The sequence below is a fragment of the Schistocerca americana genome, chromosome 1, assembly GCF_021461395.2.
Source record: "Schistocerca americana isolate TAMUIC-IGC-003095 chromosome 1, iqSchAmer2.1, whole genome shotgun sequence".
NCBI classification, from domain to species: domain Eukaryota; kingdom Metazoa; phylum Arthropoda; class Insecta; order Orthoptera; family Acrididae; genus Schistocerca; species Schistocerca americana.
The window spans coordinates 626,800,843-626,818,457 of record NC_060119.1 but is presented as its reverse complement, the minus strand read 5'-3'; the positions used below and the strand labels follow the sequence as shown (position 1 = coordinate 626,818,457).

At 36.9% G+C, this 17,615-nt stretch overlaps 1 protein-coding gene across 1 annotated transcript in view; it reads right to left on the bottom strand.

Annotated features, from left to right (window-relative positions):
• The window catches only part of LOC124583543 (zinc finger protein 26-like), a 56,338-nt gene that overhangs the window by 26,563 nt on the left and 12,160 nt on the right, over positions 1-17,615 (bottom strand). The window contains exons 2-3 of the mRNA XM_047131338.1: positions 14,648-14,842; positions 13,556-14,514 (exon numbers count right to left, since the gene is read on the bottom strand). Coding sequence (XP_046987294.1) covers positions 13,556-14,514; positions 14,648-14,810 — 1,122 coding nt within the window. The 5' untranslated portion in view covers positions 14,811-14,842. The remainder of the gene's footprint in view (positions 1-13,555; positions 14,515-14,647; positions 14,843-17,615) is intronic.

The window sequence follows — 17,615 nt, the reverse complement described above, 5'->3', positions numbered from 1 at the left end:
TGTTGGTACCAACTATGACATTTGGAAGTGAGTCATATACTGTAACAAAAAGAAATGAATGAAGAATACAAGCATTGAAGATGCGATTCCTAGTAAGAGTAGCTGGGTACACACTATCTGAGAGTAGAATGAATGCTGACATCAGACAAATAGGGTGAAAAACTTAAATGAGCAGATAAAGGAATACAAGAACAATTGGGGAGACTATCTCACAAGAATGGAGGACTGCAGAATATCCAAATTAATGATGAATTATTATCTAGTAGGCAGATCATCTGAGAAAGAGGTATAAAGATCAAATATTTCAACCAAGAGAGTGTAACAGGCAAATGCTTAATACATGCAGAAAGAAGAAGACATCTCATATTAAAAATATTATAATTTTGTAAGTAACTGTGTTGTAATAACTTTTGAAATTACATATAAAATTTCTTGTCCAATGTAAGAGGGGTCATGAAGGCATTAATCGGATCAGGTTAAATAACAAAAATAAAAACAATGCGTACATGTACTATCATGTACGTAAAAATAATTATGTAAATACATATTGTTATTATGATCAAGAAAAGTACCCAGTAGAGCCAAACTAGGGTGGAGAGGTGCTGAGTCAAGAAAGGAACCAAAAGCTGAATCAATGAATGAGCCAAGAGAGCAGAGTGACTCACTTTGTAATCTATACTAACAAAGGGATAGAGGGGCTGGCCAGTACTTACCTCAGCTCAGTACAGCCGATAGATACACAAAAAACAGAACCGAAAATTTACGTTCCTAGCTTTCGGAATAAATGTTCCTTCATCAGGGAGGAGAGAGGGGAAAGAAAGGGAAGATGGGAAAGTGGATTTAGTTACTCACAACCTAGGTTATGAAGCAACAGGGAAAGGAAAACAGGGAGGGTAGCAAAGATGGAGGCATGGTTGTCAGAGGGAAGACAAAGATATTCTACTGCAAGTACTGTGCCAGCTTCAAACCAAAGAGGATGCATACAGAAGTAAAGAGGCACATAGTATAAAGATAAACACAACTATGTAGGATGAAAAGATGCGTGAATGGCTAAAGAGGAAAGGGAAAGAGGAGAAGACTGAAGAGTAAATGGGAGTGAGGTTATTGATTGGCGACTCCATAGTGTCCTGTGCACTACGACCAGATAATGGGTATACTTGGAAGGAGAGACAGCATTGGTCGTATATTTTTGTTTATTATCACAAAATCGATTTTCAGTCACTTAGTGACCATCTTCAGTGCTGTAATTATAACTTAAATTAGTAAGCACTGGTGTCAATAAGCTTACGGCGATCACATAGACTGACAGTCTATGTGATCGCCGTAAGCTTATTGACACCAGTGCTTACTAATTTAAGTTTTAATTACAGCACTGAAGATGGTCACTAAGTGACCGAAAATCGATTTTGCGATAATAAACAAAAATATACGACCAATGCTGTCTCTCCTTCCAAGGGAGTGAGGTTGTTTAACGTAGATCTAAATGATTAATGGAAAATCCCATATAAAGACGTGAAACAAATACTAACAAAGGGATAGAGGGGCTGGCCAGTGCTTACCTCAGCTCTGTACAGCCGATAGATACACAAAAAACAGAACCGAAAATTTACGTTCCTAGCTTTCTGAATAAATGTTCCTTCATCAGGGAGGAGAGAGGGGAAAGAAAGGGAAGACGGGAAAGTGGATTTAGTTACTCACAACCCAGCTAAATGTTATGCTACGTCAAAAGATAAGAAGTAACAACTCACTCAAAAGTATGTAAATGTTTATTGGGCATGCGAAATTTGAAATTTTATATTCAGATCAAGAAGAAATACAGGGCGTAAATGATAATTGTTTACAGCATACCAAAATAATGTAGAGGAAGTCAAGAAGAAAAAATTTGATATAAGACACTTGTGGTCCATAAAGTTGGAAAACTATCTCAAATTGTCCTATAAAATTACCTAAGCTACAGAGACATGTCATGCAAGATTTTCGATATCCTCTTGCTCTCCCTGCACAAACTATTAATTCTAGATAAAAAACGAATAAGACATTTTCTATAGGAAATTTAATGTAGTTTAATTTGGTTCTGGGATATGTTTTCGCTAGAAACTATGTTTTTCAAAAAAGAAAACCATACAGAAGTGACCTTCAAATGCGCTCTCACCTCCAGGATTTCTGGTATGTTGTTCTTAGCACTCCCTCCTTCCACTGTACAAAAATGTGCAGCTACATGAGTTATTTCCCATATTTGACAATATGGGAAAAAGACAAAAAGGATAGATCACTACTCAGCATTTGTTGGAAATGTTGAGTCGCAGAGAGGCACAACAAAAAGACTGCTAAACAAATAAGCTTTCGACCAAACAGCCTTTTTATAAATTAGACAGAAAACACAGACTCACATATTCATGCAAATGTATATCTCTCTCTCTCTCTCTCTCTCTCTCTCTCTCTCTCTCTCTCTCACACACACACACACACACACACACACACACACACACACAGATGGTGAGTGGCATTCTATCCTTCTCATAATATTGTCATTATTCCATCCTGAATTTTCCATTGTTTGATTCCCCATATCTGACATTTTTTATCTTCGTTGACTGGGCTATTACGGCAGTGGCCTAATTGCCTATTTTGTTAACATTAAATTTTAAACTTTCTTGTGAGGGTAACAAAAGAAAAAGACTTTAGAAAACCTATTGGGAAACTAATACTGTTAACAACTTGATCTAAACTCTTACAAGTGCAGTAGTTTCACAGTAGGAGGGTCAGACAAATGAAATCATTTTATTTCATTAAAATTCACAAAACTTTGACATAAATCACAAAAGTCAATTTAACAATCTGAAAGTGCATAGCTAAGCTGGTGACAAAATAGCACAGTCAATAAAAACCCTAAAAGATTGAATATGGGAACTAAGTTGTATAGTCAGACATTTTTGTACAATGGTTGTTGAGAGTGGCATGAACAATATGGTAACTTTTGTATGTTTCCCATGATAGCTCATAAAGTGCCACATCTAGTGAAAACATATCCCAGTATAAAATAAAACTTCAGTAAATTTTCTACAAAACAGGCCCTGTTCATTTTTTTCTCGAGGACTAATAGTTTGTGTGAAGAAAACAAGAGAATATTGAAAAACTTGTATAATGGACCTGTGCTGTAGTCTGAGTAGTTCTGTTGGCCAGTTTCTCCCAATGATGGACCGCCAGTGTCCTATATCGCATTGTTTCTTCCCCACTTCCTCTACACCACTCTGATGCATTGTTAACAGTTATCATTTACGCCCAATATAAGATGGCAAAGTGTTTTCTGCTTTAATGCAGTGTTCTGAAGAACTCATCTTCCTGCATTTTTTATTTTTCTTATGACAGAGAAATGTTGCGTTCATTAGTAAGATATGCAAATCCATTTGTGCACATGATCTGTAGCACATTGTTTTGCAGAATGGAAAACATTTCTTCAGCATGTGACATAGGGTGCTGTTACAGCAGCCTGCTGCAGAATCTTCTTTCTGCCCACTAATGTCACCAGAGAGACACTTTGGATCAGTCAATCTAATCCTCCTTTTTTTTTTCAACTCACCAATTGCTCAGGAGTGGATCGACCATCTCTATCAGTGCTCATGATGTGAATGAAAATCCTTAACTTATTTGAAAACTCAACAATTATGAAAGTGTGGATCGCTACCACCGTAAGTATGACACATTGAGTTTCAGGCAGGCTCAACACAAAGACTGTTACACACTTAACTTTTGGCCAAAGCCTTCTTCAGAGAGGAAAGGAAAACACACACAAATTCACACAAGCAGGCACACCTCAGGCACACACATGGCCACTATCTCTGGCTGCTTTCGTGGGGCAGTGTTTTTCTTTCTTTTCTGAATAATACGCTGGCCAAAATCTGTGTGTGTAACAATCTTTTTGTTGTGCCGGTCTGCAAATCAGCATGTCATCTCTATGGGGGAAGCAATCTATCCTTTTCATAAATGTTTACATTCCAACATAGACTTTCCATTGTTTTATTTGAAAATTGCTTATCTGCAAAATTAACCTAGGTCAGACCAAAGTCTACAAAGATTCAATGAATTGCTCAAAAAATAAAGGGACCTCATAAGACCACAAGCAAACTGTATCTATTAGTCATAAACAGCTCTCACAACACATAATACAAAATACTGAAGATAGTAATACAGTTGTTAAACCAACTACATTATGAGAAAAAGATAGTCACATCAGGTAAGAAAATAATGACAATATGAGATAAAGTGAAGTGTTCGAACCAGAGATGAAGATGAGCAGACATCATTAAGAATAAATGATACATTGGTAACAATGCATGCAGTATTGCAATACTTTTCATCAAAGATGGGTTGTAAGGTTCAGTAGATGCTGCCATGGAATATATCAGACCAGTCATTACAAATAACATCTGTAATATGAATGTGACCCCCACTACACCAGTTGAAGTAACTTCCACCATAGAATCTTTAAAATAAAAATAAAAATATTGGTTACAATAAAGCATCAACAAAGTTAGTTAAAAAGTGTCTTCTGAATTTAGTAACACATTATGTCATGTGTGTAACCAGACATTTATCAGTGGAACATTTCCTGAATGGTTGAAATGCCCTGATGACTGTAGTTGTAAATACATAATAACTACATAGTTATTTAGCCCTCAATCCTCCATGGTGACTGAAGAAATATATACAAAACTTTTTTTTCTACTCAATAGTAATAACGCTATTATATTCGTTATCCTTGATATATGAATGATAATCTAAACTAATAAAAATTTGGTAACACTAGGGTGAAACTAAAACCATTGTGTAACAATGAAAATTTGCAACCTTCTACAGGTATTTTGTATCTGTTATGTTCAAGCATAATCTTCGGAAGGTATGCCATTGTTTAAGCTTGAATAAGGAAGGAAGAACAGATTGAGTGGTGCCTTGGGATAGACCAGCAGCGAAAGGCCTCACTATATGACACCATTCCTGACTCTGTCTGACCAAATTGATGACATTTTGAGGGGTATTAGGGCATGTGGGAATTTGGGGCACTAAGTGGCAGATGCAGTACCTGAGATACTGCTGTGAAATATAAACTCCCCTGCATACAGTTACTTCACTCCAGAGGCACGTGACCTTATGTCATATGTCAAGTAGCTGAAAATGAAGGACAATAAATTGGAGTTTATTTATTCCTCCGTGGTTCTTGGCAGCTACTGAGGTGAAATAAATCTCTTCTAACTTGCGTCTACATTAGGCAATCTCCGTGATTCATTGATTCCTTAAGCAGTGGGAGGACTCATCAATGTGTGATGCCTGTGGCTGTTGACTATCTATGCCCCACATTTGGGAAGAGTCCACCCAATTTGCTAATGATTTTGCTGTCCATAATTTGGATTGGGAGGTGGCTTCTATTTCCTGTGACAACACTCAAAGTGCCATATGCATAGATAATTTTTGTTAATTTTCTCAGCTTTTATGCAAGGAAAACTTAGCTTATTCATCAAGCTTGTTTCAACAAACCATCTCTTCCATTTGCAAATTTTTACAGTTTCCATGCAAATCAACAAACTGTTGTGTACCCTTGGCCCAAATAACATAACTGCACCCTCCCCCATCTGCTTTTTATGATATTTTTCTTGCTCTTATGTTTCTTGTTATGTACTCTTTGCTCTGCTATTTTCACATCTGTTTCTTCTATATTCTTTGTTTTATACCTTTATGGACTTATTTCCATAATGGAGGTTCACAGAGATGTGACTTAAGAGTGTCATTTTCTTGTTACTTTCTTTAACTTTTTTTCAAACTCTTCTCAAGACTCATGGCTGGATCTAAATTACAATTTTGGCTCATTTACTGTTTCTTTTTTGATCTACGAGGGCAGTTCAATAAGTAATGCAACACATTTTTTTTCTGAAACAGGGGTTGTTTTATTCAGCATTGAAATACACCAGGTTATTCCCCAATCTTTTAGCTACACAACACTATTTTTCAACGTAATCTCCATTCAATGCTACGGCCTTACGCCACCTTGAAATGAGGGCCTGTATGCCTGCACGGTACCATTCCACTGGTTGATGTCGGAGCCAACGTCGTACTGCATCAATAACTTCTTCACCATCCGCGTAGTGCCTCCCACGGATTGTGTCCTTCATTGGGCCAAACACATGGAAATCCGACGGTGCGAGATCGGGCCTGTAGGGTGCATGAGGAAGAACAGTCCACTGAAGTTTTGTGAGCTCCTCTCAGGTGCGAAGACTTGTGTGAGGTCTTGCGTTGTCATGAAGAAGGAGAAGTTCGTTCAGATTTTTGTGCCTACGAACACGCTGAAGTCGTTTCTTCAATTTCTGAAGAGTAGCACAATACACTTCAGAGTTGATCGTTTGACCATGGGGAAGGACATCGAACAGAATAACCCCTTCAGCGTCCCAGAAGACTGTAACCATGACTTTACCGGCTGAGGGTATGGCTTTAAACTTTTTCTTGGTAGGGGAGTGGGTGTGGCGCCACTCCATTGATTGCCGTTTTGTTTCAGGTTCGAAGTGATGAACCCATGTTTCATCGCCTGTAACAATCTTTGACAAGAAATTGTCACCCTCAGCCACATGACGAGCAAGCAATTCCGCACAGATGGTTCTCCTTTGCTCTTTATGGTGTTCGGTTAGACATCGAGGGACCCAGTGGGAACAAACCTTTGAATATCCCAACTGGTGAACAATTGTGACAGCACTACCAACAGAGATGTCAAGTTGAGCACTGAGTTGTTTGATGGTGATCCGTCGATCATCTCGAACGAGTGTGTTCGCACACTCCGCCATTGCAGGAGTCACAGCTGTGCACGGCCGGCCCGTACGGGGGAGATCAGACAGTCTTGCTTGACCTTGCGGCGATGATGACACACGGTTTGCCCAACGACTCACCGTGCTTTTGTCCACTGCCAGATCACCGTAGACATTCTGCAAGCGCCTATGAATATCTGAGATGCCCTGGTTTTCCGCCAAAAGAAACTCGATCACTGCCCGTTGTTTGCAACGCACATCCGTTACAGACGCCATTTTAACAGCTCCGTACAGCACTGCCATCTGTCGGAAGTCAATGAAACTATACGAGACAAAGCGGGAATGTTTGAAAATATTCCACAAGAAATTTCCGGTTTTTTCAACCAAAATTGGCCGAGAAAAAAAATGTGTTGCATTACTTATTGAACTGCCCTCGTATTTTGCTTTTAAATCACCATACTTTCTTTTCTGTTCCCTAGTGAGTACTTGGAGACCCAGACATTCTGGTTCCTGACTAATGATCTAGGATGTGTTGTTTGTTGTTGTTGTTGTTGTTGTTGTTGTGGTCTTCAGTCCTGAGACTGGTTTGATGCAGCTCTCCATGCTACTCTATCCTGTGCAAGATGCTTCATCTCCCAGTACGTACTGCAGCCTACATCCTTCTGAATCTGCTTAGTGTATTCATCTCTTGGTCTCCCTCTATGATTTTTACCCTCCACACTGCACTCCAATACTAAACTGGTGATCCCTTGATGCCTCAGAACATGTCCTACCAACTGATCCCTTCTTCTAGTCAAGTTGTGCCACAAACTCCTCTTCTCCCCAATTCTATTCAATACCCCCTCATTAGTTATGTGATCCACCCATCTAATCTTCAGCATTCTTCTGTAGCACCTCATTTCAAACGCTTCTATCTGCTTCTTGTCCAAACTATTTATTGTCCATGTTTCACTTCCATAAATAGCTACACTTCATACAAATACTTTCAGAAACGACTTCCTGACACTTAAATCTATACTCGATGTTAACAAATTTCTCTTCTTCAGAAATGCTTTCCTTGCCATTGCCAGTCTACATTTTATATCCTCTCTGCTTCGACCATCATCAGTTATTTTGCTCCCCAAATAGCAAAACTCCTTTACTACTTTAAGTGTCTCATTTCCTAATCTAATTCCCTCCGCATCACCCGACTTAATTTGACTACATTCCATTATCCTCGTTTTGCTTTTGTTGTTGTTCATCTTCTATCCTCATTTCAAGATGCTGTCCATTCCATTCAACTACTCTTCCAACTCCTTTGCTGTCTTTGACAGAATTACAATGTCATCGGCGATCCTCAAAGTTTTTATTTCTTCTCCATGGATTTTAGTACCTACTCTGAATTTTTCTTTTGTTTCCTTTACTGCTTGGTCAATATACAGATTGAATAACATTGGGGAGAGGTTACAACCCTGTCTCACTCCCTTCCCAACCACTGCTTCCCTTTCATGTCCCTCAACTCTTATAACTGCCATCTGGTTTCTGTACAAATTGTAAATAGCCTTTTGCTCCCTGTGTTTTACCCCTGCCACCTTCAGAATTTTAAAGAGAGTATTCCAGTCAACATAGTCAAAAGCTTTCTCTAAGTCTACAAATGCAAGAAACATAGGTTTGCCTTTTCTTAATCTATTTTCTAAGATAAGTCGTAGGGTCAGTATTGCCTCACGTGTTCCAAAATTTCCACGGAATCTAAACTGATCTTCCCCGAGGTCGGCTTCTACCAGTTTTTCCATTCGTCTGTAAAGAATTTGCCTTAGTGTTTTGCAGTATTTTGTTATTTATCTGGCATAATTCAAACATAATTTTTCTTCCTCTTAATGGTACTGCCATCTCATTAATGTTGTGAGGTGTATATTTAATGTCTCTATCAATTCTGGTGTTAATAAGTCCTCCAATGTTCTGGGAATCTCATTGAAGTATACGAGATAAATTTTTAAAGAAGATGGAGCTCATAACCATTGCAGGAAGGCAGAGAGCAAGAATACTTCATATGATTTTCTGTCATCACAAAAATCTTCTCTTGTTCCTTTGGGACCACTGGAAACCTCTACTTAGAATCCTATAAACGTTCTTTGACTAGCTGCCACCATATGGAGCCCGTTGAACTTAATTTACACAAGATTTTTAACCCTCTGACTCTTTCTTTCTCAGCACTTTAATGATGAAACCATAACCTTTATGCCAATGGCTTTTTATTGCAGGAATTATTGTTAATACTATAATGGAGGCAAGTAGGTAAATAAGTGCTAAAAAAATGAAACTTTGAATTGTTGGTAAAATTCCATTGTAAAGCCAAGGCCAATAACATGCATTTAGATACAAGCACCAGAACAGTGGGACACAGTGTAAACAGTTGTCACATGATGATACTCATGTCTCCCACCAATTTCGATGTTCAAATAAGAAGTCATGTGCCAACACTTTGTTCTCTGTTAGTGTCTTGGCACACACTTGTGTGAACTGCTGACGATTGAACTAGCTCTGTGGTTTGTTTGCAACAACCACACATCGCCAAAGTAATTATTATGTATACATAATACACAGTACTGCGAAACGGAAAGGAAATTTGCACCAAAATAGAGGCAGAGAAGTGAAGGTAGTGCCAAATGTGAAATGAAGAAACTATGCAGTGAAGGAAAGGAATATACTCAAAAAGACAATACTGTGGCTCCAGCTAATGAAGCTCCCAAGAACCTGGTAGGCCTCGACTATTGTTTTAAAATTTATTATAAGACTTGGATCAATATAGGTAATGTTCAAGCATTTTAATCTGTTTAATTTATTATTGAAATGAATTTTGTACTGACAAAAATAATTGTTCTGATTATGAGGTTATAGTTAACTACTTACATGGAATCTCTTTCAGGTTTCATGTAAATGTCCATTTAAATACAGGCAGCTTGCATATGAGCAGAAACTTAAGTTGTTTGATGGTTTCTCCTGACTAGAAGATACAGTGAAGCAAAGTACTTAAATGCAGAGTCTCAAATACATGTTTTCTAAGTGAAGAGGCAAATATCAAAAGTGAATAATGATAATAATGAAACCACTCAGCTGTCTACTGAGGAAGGTGCTGAACAACTGGTAATACCAGAGAAGAAAGAAGTACTACGTGCTACACATTGCCTTATGGTGAGAGAGATATAATAAGAGTTTGTGAAGGAAGCTTTTGGGAGGTTCTCAGTTTGACTAAAAGAGGAGTTTAGGAACTAACATGGTTGAGGCAGAGTGGTGTGATCGCAAGTGGTGAGACTGCCTATTAATAAAAGTGAGGATATAACACAAAACATCGGAAATGTACACAAGATGATGAAAAGCTGGTTGTTGATCATATTAATGCAATATCAAGGCAAGAAAGCTGTTATTCCAGGGAAAAATCAGCTGACAAATACTACTTAATGAAGCTCTGATTGTTTTAGTTTTTGTTTATTCAAGGAATTCCACAAGCAACCTGGAAACAATATAATCACATATTGCTTCTATACTAAAGTCTTTAAAGACAAATTTCATCATTTTTCAAGTGATACGTGTCCTACATGTGACCTGCTAGAGTAAAATTGAGGTGTGATACCAATAATAAAGACAATAAACTGCAGCTATAAATCCATAGCTGAAAAGCAAACAAAGCTACAGAGTCCATGAAAGCTGACACAATCAAGAGTGAAGAGCCTAACTTGGAAGAATGTACAGGTGCAATGAATTAACAAAAAGTGATTTCTCTTCCTTCATTAAGGCACAGTGAAATGTACTGCTAACAGTAGCTCTCAAATTACAATTGTTGCATTCATGTTGGTGATAATCAAACCGGTCATGTTTCTCGCATGAGACCATATGTGACAAGGTGAGAATGAAATTGCTTCTTGTGTGCACAGAGCCTTTACTCTGAAACTTACTTGTAAAATGAAGGTAGTAGTGTGGAGGGACATCTTCTGTGGGCACAATAAAAAAAAGGATTATGACATTTCTGTGGGTTTACCTAACAGTAAAGGGTTACTTTATGGCAGTGGTTCCCAACCTGGGGATAATTACATCCTGAGGGGTAAAATGAAATTTTCTGAGAGGTAAAAACTAAACGATTCAACTCTGTTTCAGTCGCAAAAATAAATTATTTTCAAAAGGTCATTACCATTATTACAATTTTGTAAGACTCTAATATTTATTATGTTAGTTATCAATAATTACTTATTCTCAATGAGTAGCATTAATGCTGTAGAGGTTACAGGTTCCTCACATAGTCCACCCACTACACACACTTGTTGTGCTTTATCCCGTACACTGCTGATGATAAAAGTGAGACATATCCGTGACAAGTGATAAATATCACAAGAAAATGTCTTCTCCAAATTGTAGATAGTAATTTCAGCAGTCCAGAAATTGCTTCATTACTCTCTTCAAGACAGATAAATGACTTGATTGACAGCAGACACAGCAGTATCTACATAAGGGCTACTACAGTGCAGTACATAGTGTTATTATTATTATTATTAGACTGGTTAGACACACAGCATTAACAGCCTGAAATTGTCCAATTTCTGCCAGTTCAGAAGTAAGTAGTGCAGCAATCAAGTTATTTACAAACAGTAAGTATAGTGCACACAGCTGAACCTATTTGATTTTAAATGGGGTTGCAGTGTGCAGGTCAAGACAGTACTGCACTGGAGAGGAGTAATGCTGAGGAAGTATGTTTTATAACAAGTGTCTGCCCTAACTGTGGACAGTTTGCTTTCTTATCTGAGAAGAGTTCATTCATCTTTCATCATTTTAAAAATAAAAGTCTTCCAAGAAAAGTCTTTCATTTCACAGTTTAGTTAGGTGCTCTACGTGTGTGTGTGTGTGTGTGGGGGGGGGGGGGGGGGGCAGAGGTACTAGCTGATGTCTCATTGTACTCATGGCTAACAGTCTAAGAAAGGTTGGGAACCACTGCTTTACAGAAATATAGAATACAAGTTTTTGGTGAAGGGCATTCTTTTATGCCTTATGATCATGATTTTGTTCGCATTGAGAAACAAAAGAGGCTAACTGTGTGTGAAGTTCCAAAAGATGTAGTTCACCTCATCATACACAACATCATTCGTAGTAACTGTTATGCAAGAAACAGATTTTTACAACTTTTAAGTCAGCTGCTGAAAAATATATGAATTTCACCAGTGTACCTATTTCAGATCTACAGCGGATCAGACTGACTGCTGAATGACTAAGGGTAGTGCAAATTCAGTCAACTCTTAATGCAGTTGAAGGGTTCAAGGAACATTACATCCCAAAGAGGATCATGAAGCCTGCTGCTCTTCAGCAGGTGCAGTGGAAACACTAAATGACGAATATCAGTTGTCTGAGGGAAAGAGAAAGGATTAGCTAAAATTGTTCCATTTGTGAAAGAGGAGAATAAGTGATTTTACAAGAATCTTGTGAAATGTTTGGAAATGGGCATGATGGCACTTGGATCATTATTTATGTTAAAGCTGTTTCATAAAGAAAATTTCATTTTCTTCAAATTTTGTATTGTTCTGTTCTTAAACCTACTAATGCAGGGAAAAAACACATACAGGACGAGAAATCTGTATAGTTTTTTGTGTTCGTGTAGTCATTCCACAACTTTTGTACTGATTTTGTATGAATGCCATACGCATTTTATCAATTACTTCTAAATCAGTTTTTCAGTGTGTGACTCATTGGTTATTTACATGCCACAGTTACAAAAAAGTCCTCTTGTTCTCAACTGTGCTCATTGCAATAATCACCCACTCAATAATACAACTTTATTTTTAACACAGTTTACTACCATTTATCCTCTGACCTCCTCTTCTGTTGTATGCTCGTTCCCCATCACTGTTGCTATCACCCTTTCCTCACTTTTGACTGTACCACAATTTACATGATTGTTATATCTTTTACAGTGCTTAGAATTTCCTCTGTAGAATTTGTTGCCAGTCTTGTCTCTCCATCCTAGATTTCCACTTCTAACACCTCAAGAAATTTGCTTCATTGTAGTACAACAGTATGAGGCATGTCCTGCAAGTACTCTCTTAAAAAAGGACCAATCTTACAGCTAGCATATAATTCCAAGTCTTGCTTATCACTCATGTCTCCATCAACAAGTAAGCCACACACTATCAAGCTCGCAATTGTTGCTGCTCCATACCACAGTTTGCAATTCTTTAAGTTAAGCCTTCATTCCAAACACTAATCATGTCCTATAATTATCTATCTAAAAACAAAGATGAGGCAACAGTTTGTTGCGAAAGCTTGAATTTTGTGTGTATGTTTGTGTTTGTTTGTGTGTCTATCGACGTGCCAGCGCTTTCGTTTGGTAAGTCACATCTTTGTTTTTAGATATATTTTTCCCACGTGGAATGTTTCCCTATTAATCTATAATTATTTAGGTGTACTATTCATCTGAAATTTTGGGTATCTTTACGTTGAAATAAGAGAAATGTGTGAAGATTTTTGGTTTATATCAACATTATTACATGAGATCTAAAAGTACTTTTAGTAGCAATAAGAACCTTAATGAAAACTTTTTGCCATAATAGTGGTTGTGGTTTAGGGGCACTCAGTGACGAGATTATCATCGCCGACACTTACTGTAGTAAGTAGAAGTTTATAGTTCATTAGTATTAAGTAATAAACCACTGAGCATTATTCAAGTACTAATGATGCACAATAAATGCAATTTGCTAAACACCTTGAGCATCAGATAAACAACTGGCAAAATTGTAGAAACATCTTACAGGTCTGATGGGATTCGACATTAAAAATGTATAATATACTCTGTTGTGTATTAGACGCAATTTTATATTTACCTTACAATGATACATATATTTTATTTTATCATGCTGTAGTTTCCAGTGCACTGTCAGGTTTGTCCAATGCAGATATGACTTATCACAAGCAGTACAAGCGTAATAACTAGGCACCTCAAAGCCATCTGTGGCATTTTCTGAAGAATGGGCTATTTTGTGAGTCTGAAGTCTTGAAAATGTTGGAAATGTTGACCTGCACACTATACAGGAAAACACATACAGTGGTGCATGACTTTCTCGGTGGCAGTTTAATGCTTGATGACTAACAAAACAACGTTCACAGTACTCGCAAAGAAAAACTCTATCAATCAAACCATGACTGAAATGTAATTCTGTAACATTCCCATGTCCAATTTTAGCATGTTTCAATGCTATTTCTTCACTTATAAACACTTCTTCACAAAAGCTGCATGTAAAGTAATGTTTAGGTCTTACCGTTTCAAGACTGTGTTTCATTAAATGTTTTTTGAGTCTAGAATGTCTACTGAAATGCTTGCCACAAGTTTGACAGAGGTAAGGTTTAACTATCATGTGAGTTAGGAGATGTTCTTTTAATGTTTGTTTATCCATAAATTTTCTAGAACACGTATCACATTCAAACTGATATCCTTCTTTATGCTTTCGGCGATGTAAGTACAATCCCGGTCTGGTAGCAAAATATTTTCCACAGATATTACAGGTAAGATGTTGTGAAACCTTCCTTCTATTTTGTACTTTGGTAGGCCGAACGAAACTGCCAAAATTAGTGCGACCATTACTAAATGTATCATTTGGGTATTTACGTGACAGTCTATAACTGTCACTTCTTTTTGAAGCATAATTATTGTTGTGTGTCCCACAGTACAACAAATCTATTCCATTTTGTGTTTCTTCAGGTGTTTTGTTTTCTGAAAGATAAAAATTACATAAATTGCATTTTATTAAAATGACTAGCATTTTAGTTTTATAGCGTACACCAGTTTTGACAAATTCAATGTTCATTTTCACTCTTAGCACACTAAAATATTATCTTGATTTTACCTCTACAGCTGACAGTGTTACGCAAATTGAGTGGACTTGGAACATTTTCTTCCTCATTCGTTTGTTTCAACACAGTAACTTCTACACTTTCAGTCACATGTGAGTTTATCTGCACAAGAAAGTCACTGTTAATATCCTGATTTATGTTTACAACCATCTCCATTTTCCCAGTGCAGCAAACAGGACAAATATATTCTGAAACATCAGACAAAGACTGTTCTTTGTATCTAAATGAAGGATAACATTTAAATTCTCTGTAAAAGGACCATAGCAGGATCTTAATATGACGACAGCAAAATAAATGAAAAAAATAACTACAATATCAATGAGGCTGCAATAGGGTCCATAGTACTGACGTATTCAGCAAGATAGAAATTCTGACTCTTTCATGTGAATACATCTTCCAGGGTATAATCTACTTAAGAAAAAATATTCATCTGTGTGCTGCAAACAGTTCAGTACATAACCATGAAACTAGATCCAGTCAATACCTATACCTAAACAGAAAAAACAAGTCAAAAATAAAGAATAGTATACTACGTAATAGCCTAAAATTGTACAACAGGCTGCCACAGGAAATTAATGGTGTAAATGAACTTCACATCTTTAATCAAAGGCTAAAAACATATTTATTAAGTAAAAGGTGTTAACTGTAAAAAAAATTTAAAATAACTGTAGACATCCACTAAATATCATAAATACACCATACATTAAGAAACAATGTATGACATAATTACATATATTGTAAGACTAATTATTAGAACCGTAAAAACTGTAAGAATTGATGTATTATTTATTTAAAAAGAAATATTGTATCAACAATTGATGACATCCGTACAGTTTGTATTGTTTTATGAATGAACAATTATATCAATCAATCAGGTACATTTGGAATTAGCCAACTCATACAAATACCTTGGTGTAACCATTCAGGAGGTTATGAAATAAAATTATCACATAGTCAATCATTGGTCAAGTGTGTTGGGACCAATACTAAATAACAGCTGGAGAAATAAGTAGATGGGACAGCTTATCTAAAAAGACATTACACACAGTCATGGCAGTACCTACCCAATTTTTGGAGTTTTCAACATTTGCTGTAGGCCTATCTTACAATAAAGGAAATGTGTAGTTGTGAACTAAATGAATTGAAAATTCTCTGATGACAAATCAAAATGTAGAATGTAGGTTAGAAATTTAAAGGATGGTCATTAAAATACAAAAATTATTGTCAGGCTGTGACAAGTATTTTAAATTAAACTGAAGACCCACTGCCTACCCTCCACAAAACAGTGAAATTGAATGACATACATGCTGATGTGATCTGTCACTTGAAAAATGCATAAAGAAAAAGCACACACCTAGAATTCTACCAACATGGGTTTATTAATATGATTTTAAAACAACGAAAACAAGCTAGGAAATGTATGTATCCACTAGGTAACAGATCCTTGCTTTTAGTGAACACAGCACTGAAAAATGCTTTGAAAACTGTGTGTAACCTTTCATAATTATCACAGACCACAAGCTGTGAACAGAGAATACTGCAAATGACTAAGTATGGTTAGAAATTCCTAATAAAATTCTAGAACGATAACAGCAAGATTGCAGTATGTAGAAACAATGGAGAACAATCTTGATAAGCTTAAATGACCCTACTGTGACTATTATTGACATTTTGTTACCAGACCTGGAACCTACACTAAAGTAACAAGCTATATTTATTAGCCTGACTGTTATCACAGATGTTAGGTATGTGAAATGTAAGTAATATCATCCCAACAGATACTATTCAAACAAGGCATAATGAAATTTTGAAAATTTATTAACAGTCCCTCTATAACTCTGAAGCCAGCTTATCCTTACAGCTACACCAATATTTACAAATGAGCTGGGGCTCAGGGTGGCAAATTCTTAACGGCAGCAAATTTTTGAGGGGGCTGGGGGTGGAACAACGATGGTTGCGGGAGTTCTTATAATTGAGAAAGAAATCGTAGGTAGACAGAAAGAGATATGCACATCATGCAACGGGAAACACTGCCTCTGAGTCATTTTTGTTTGGCTAGGCACGGATGCATCAGACAGTCAGCTTAAGAAGATGTCTGAAAAAGCATGAATGCTAATTGGGAAGCTGTCGATAAAGCTCTTAAGTGCAGTTCTAAAGAGAAAATTGAGAGAGCTTTGATTAAATCAGAAGCAACAGGCATATCTCAAAAGCTTACCTCTAAAGATACTGAGTTCATGGCTACATCGTGGGGTAGTATTTTGGACGGTTTCAATGCAATAGAAAATGATCTGACTGAAAAACTGGACTTCAAGAAAGTGATAAATGAGTTTGTCAGCAGTTCAGTGGCTTTCTTCTAGCCTTGTTATCAGCATTCTTTGTTGATACACTGATCAGTTTTTTATTTCTACCAAATTGTCCTTTTTGTGAATGTGTGTGTAGTTAATAGTAGTATGTGTTTGGTGTCTACCATCCTAAATTTTGGACATGCTGCAACCTATCTTTCTACTCTGAACTCAATATTTTTCTTCTTTGGAGATTTCTTCCTTAAATAATACAACCCATTTTAAATAACTTCTTTACAATTTTGCTGCTAAATGTTTTTCACAATTGCCTAAGCTTGTTGTTGCAGGGGTGGAAAAAGTTATTCTACATCTATACTCTGCAAACCACCATGAGGTGCATAATGAAGGGTAGGTCCCATTGTACCAGTTATTAGGGTTTCTTCCTGTTCCATTCGCGTATGGAGTGTGGGAGAATGATTGTTTGAATGCCTCTATGTGTGCAGTAATTATTCTAATCTTATCCTCATGATCCTTATGTGAGCAATATGTGGTTGTAGTATATTCCTAGAATAATCATTTAAAGCCAGTTCTTGAAACTTCTTTAATATACCTTCTCAGGATAGTTTACACCTATCTTTGAGAGTCTTCCAGGTCAGTTCCTTCAGTATCTCTGCGACAC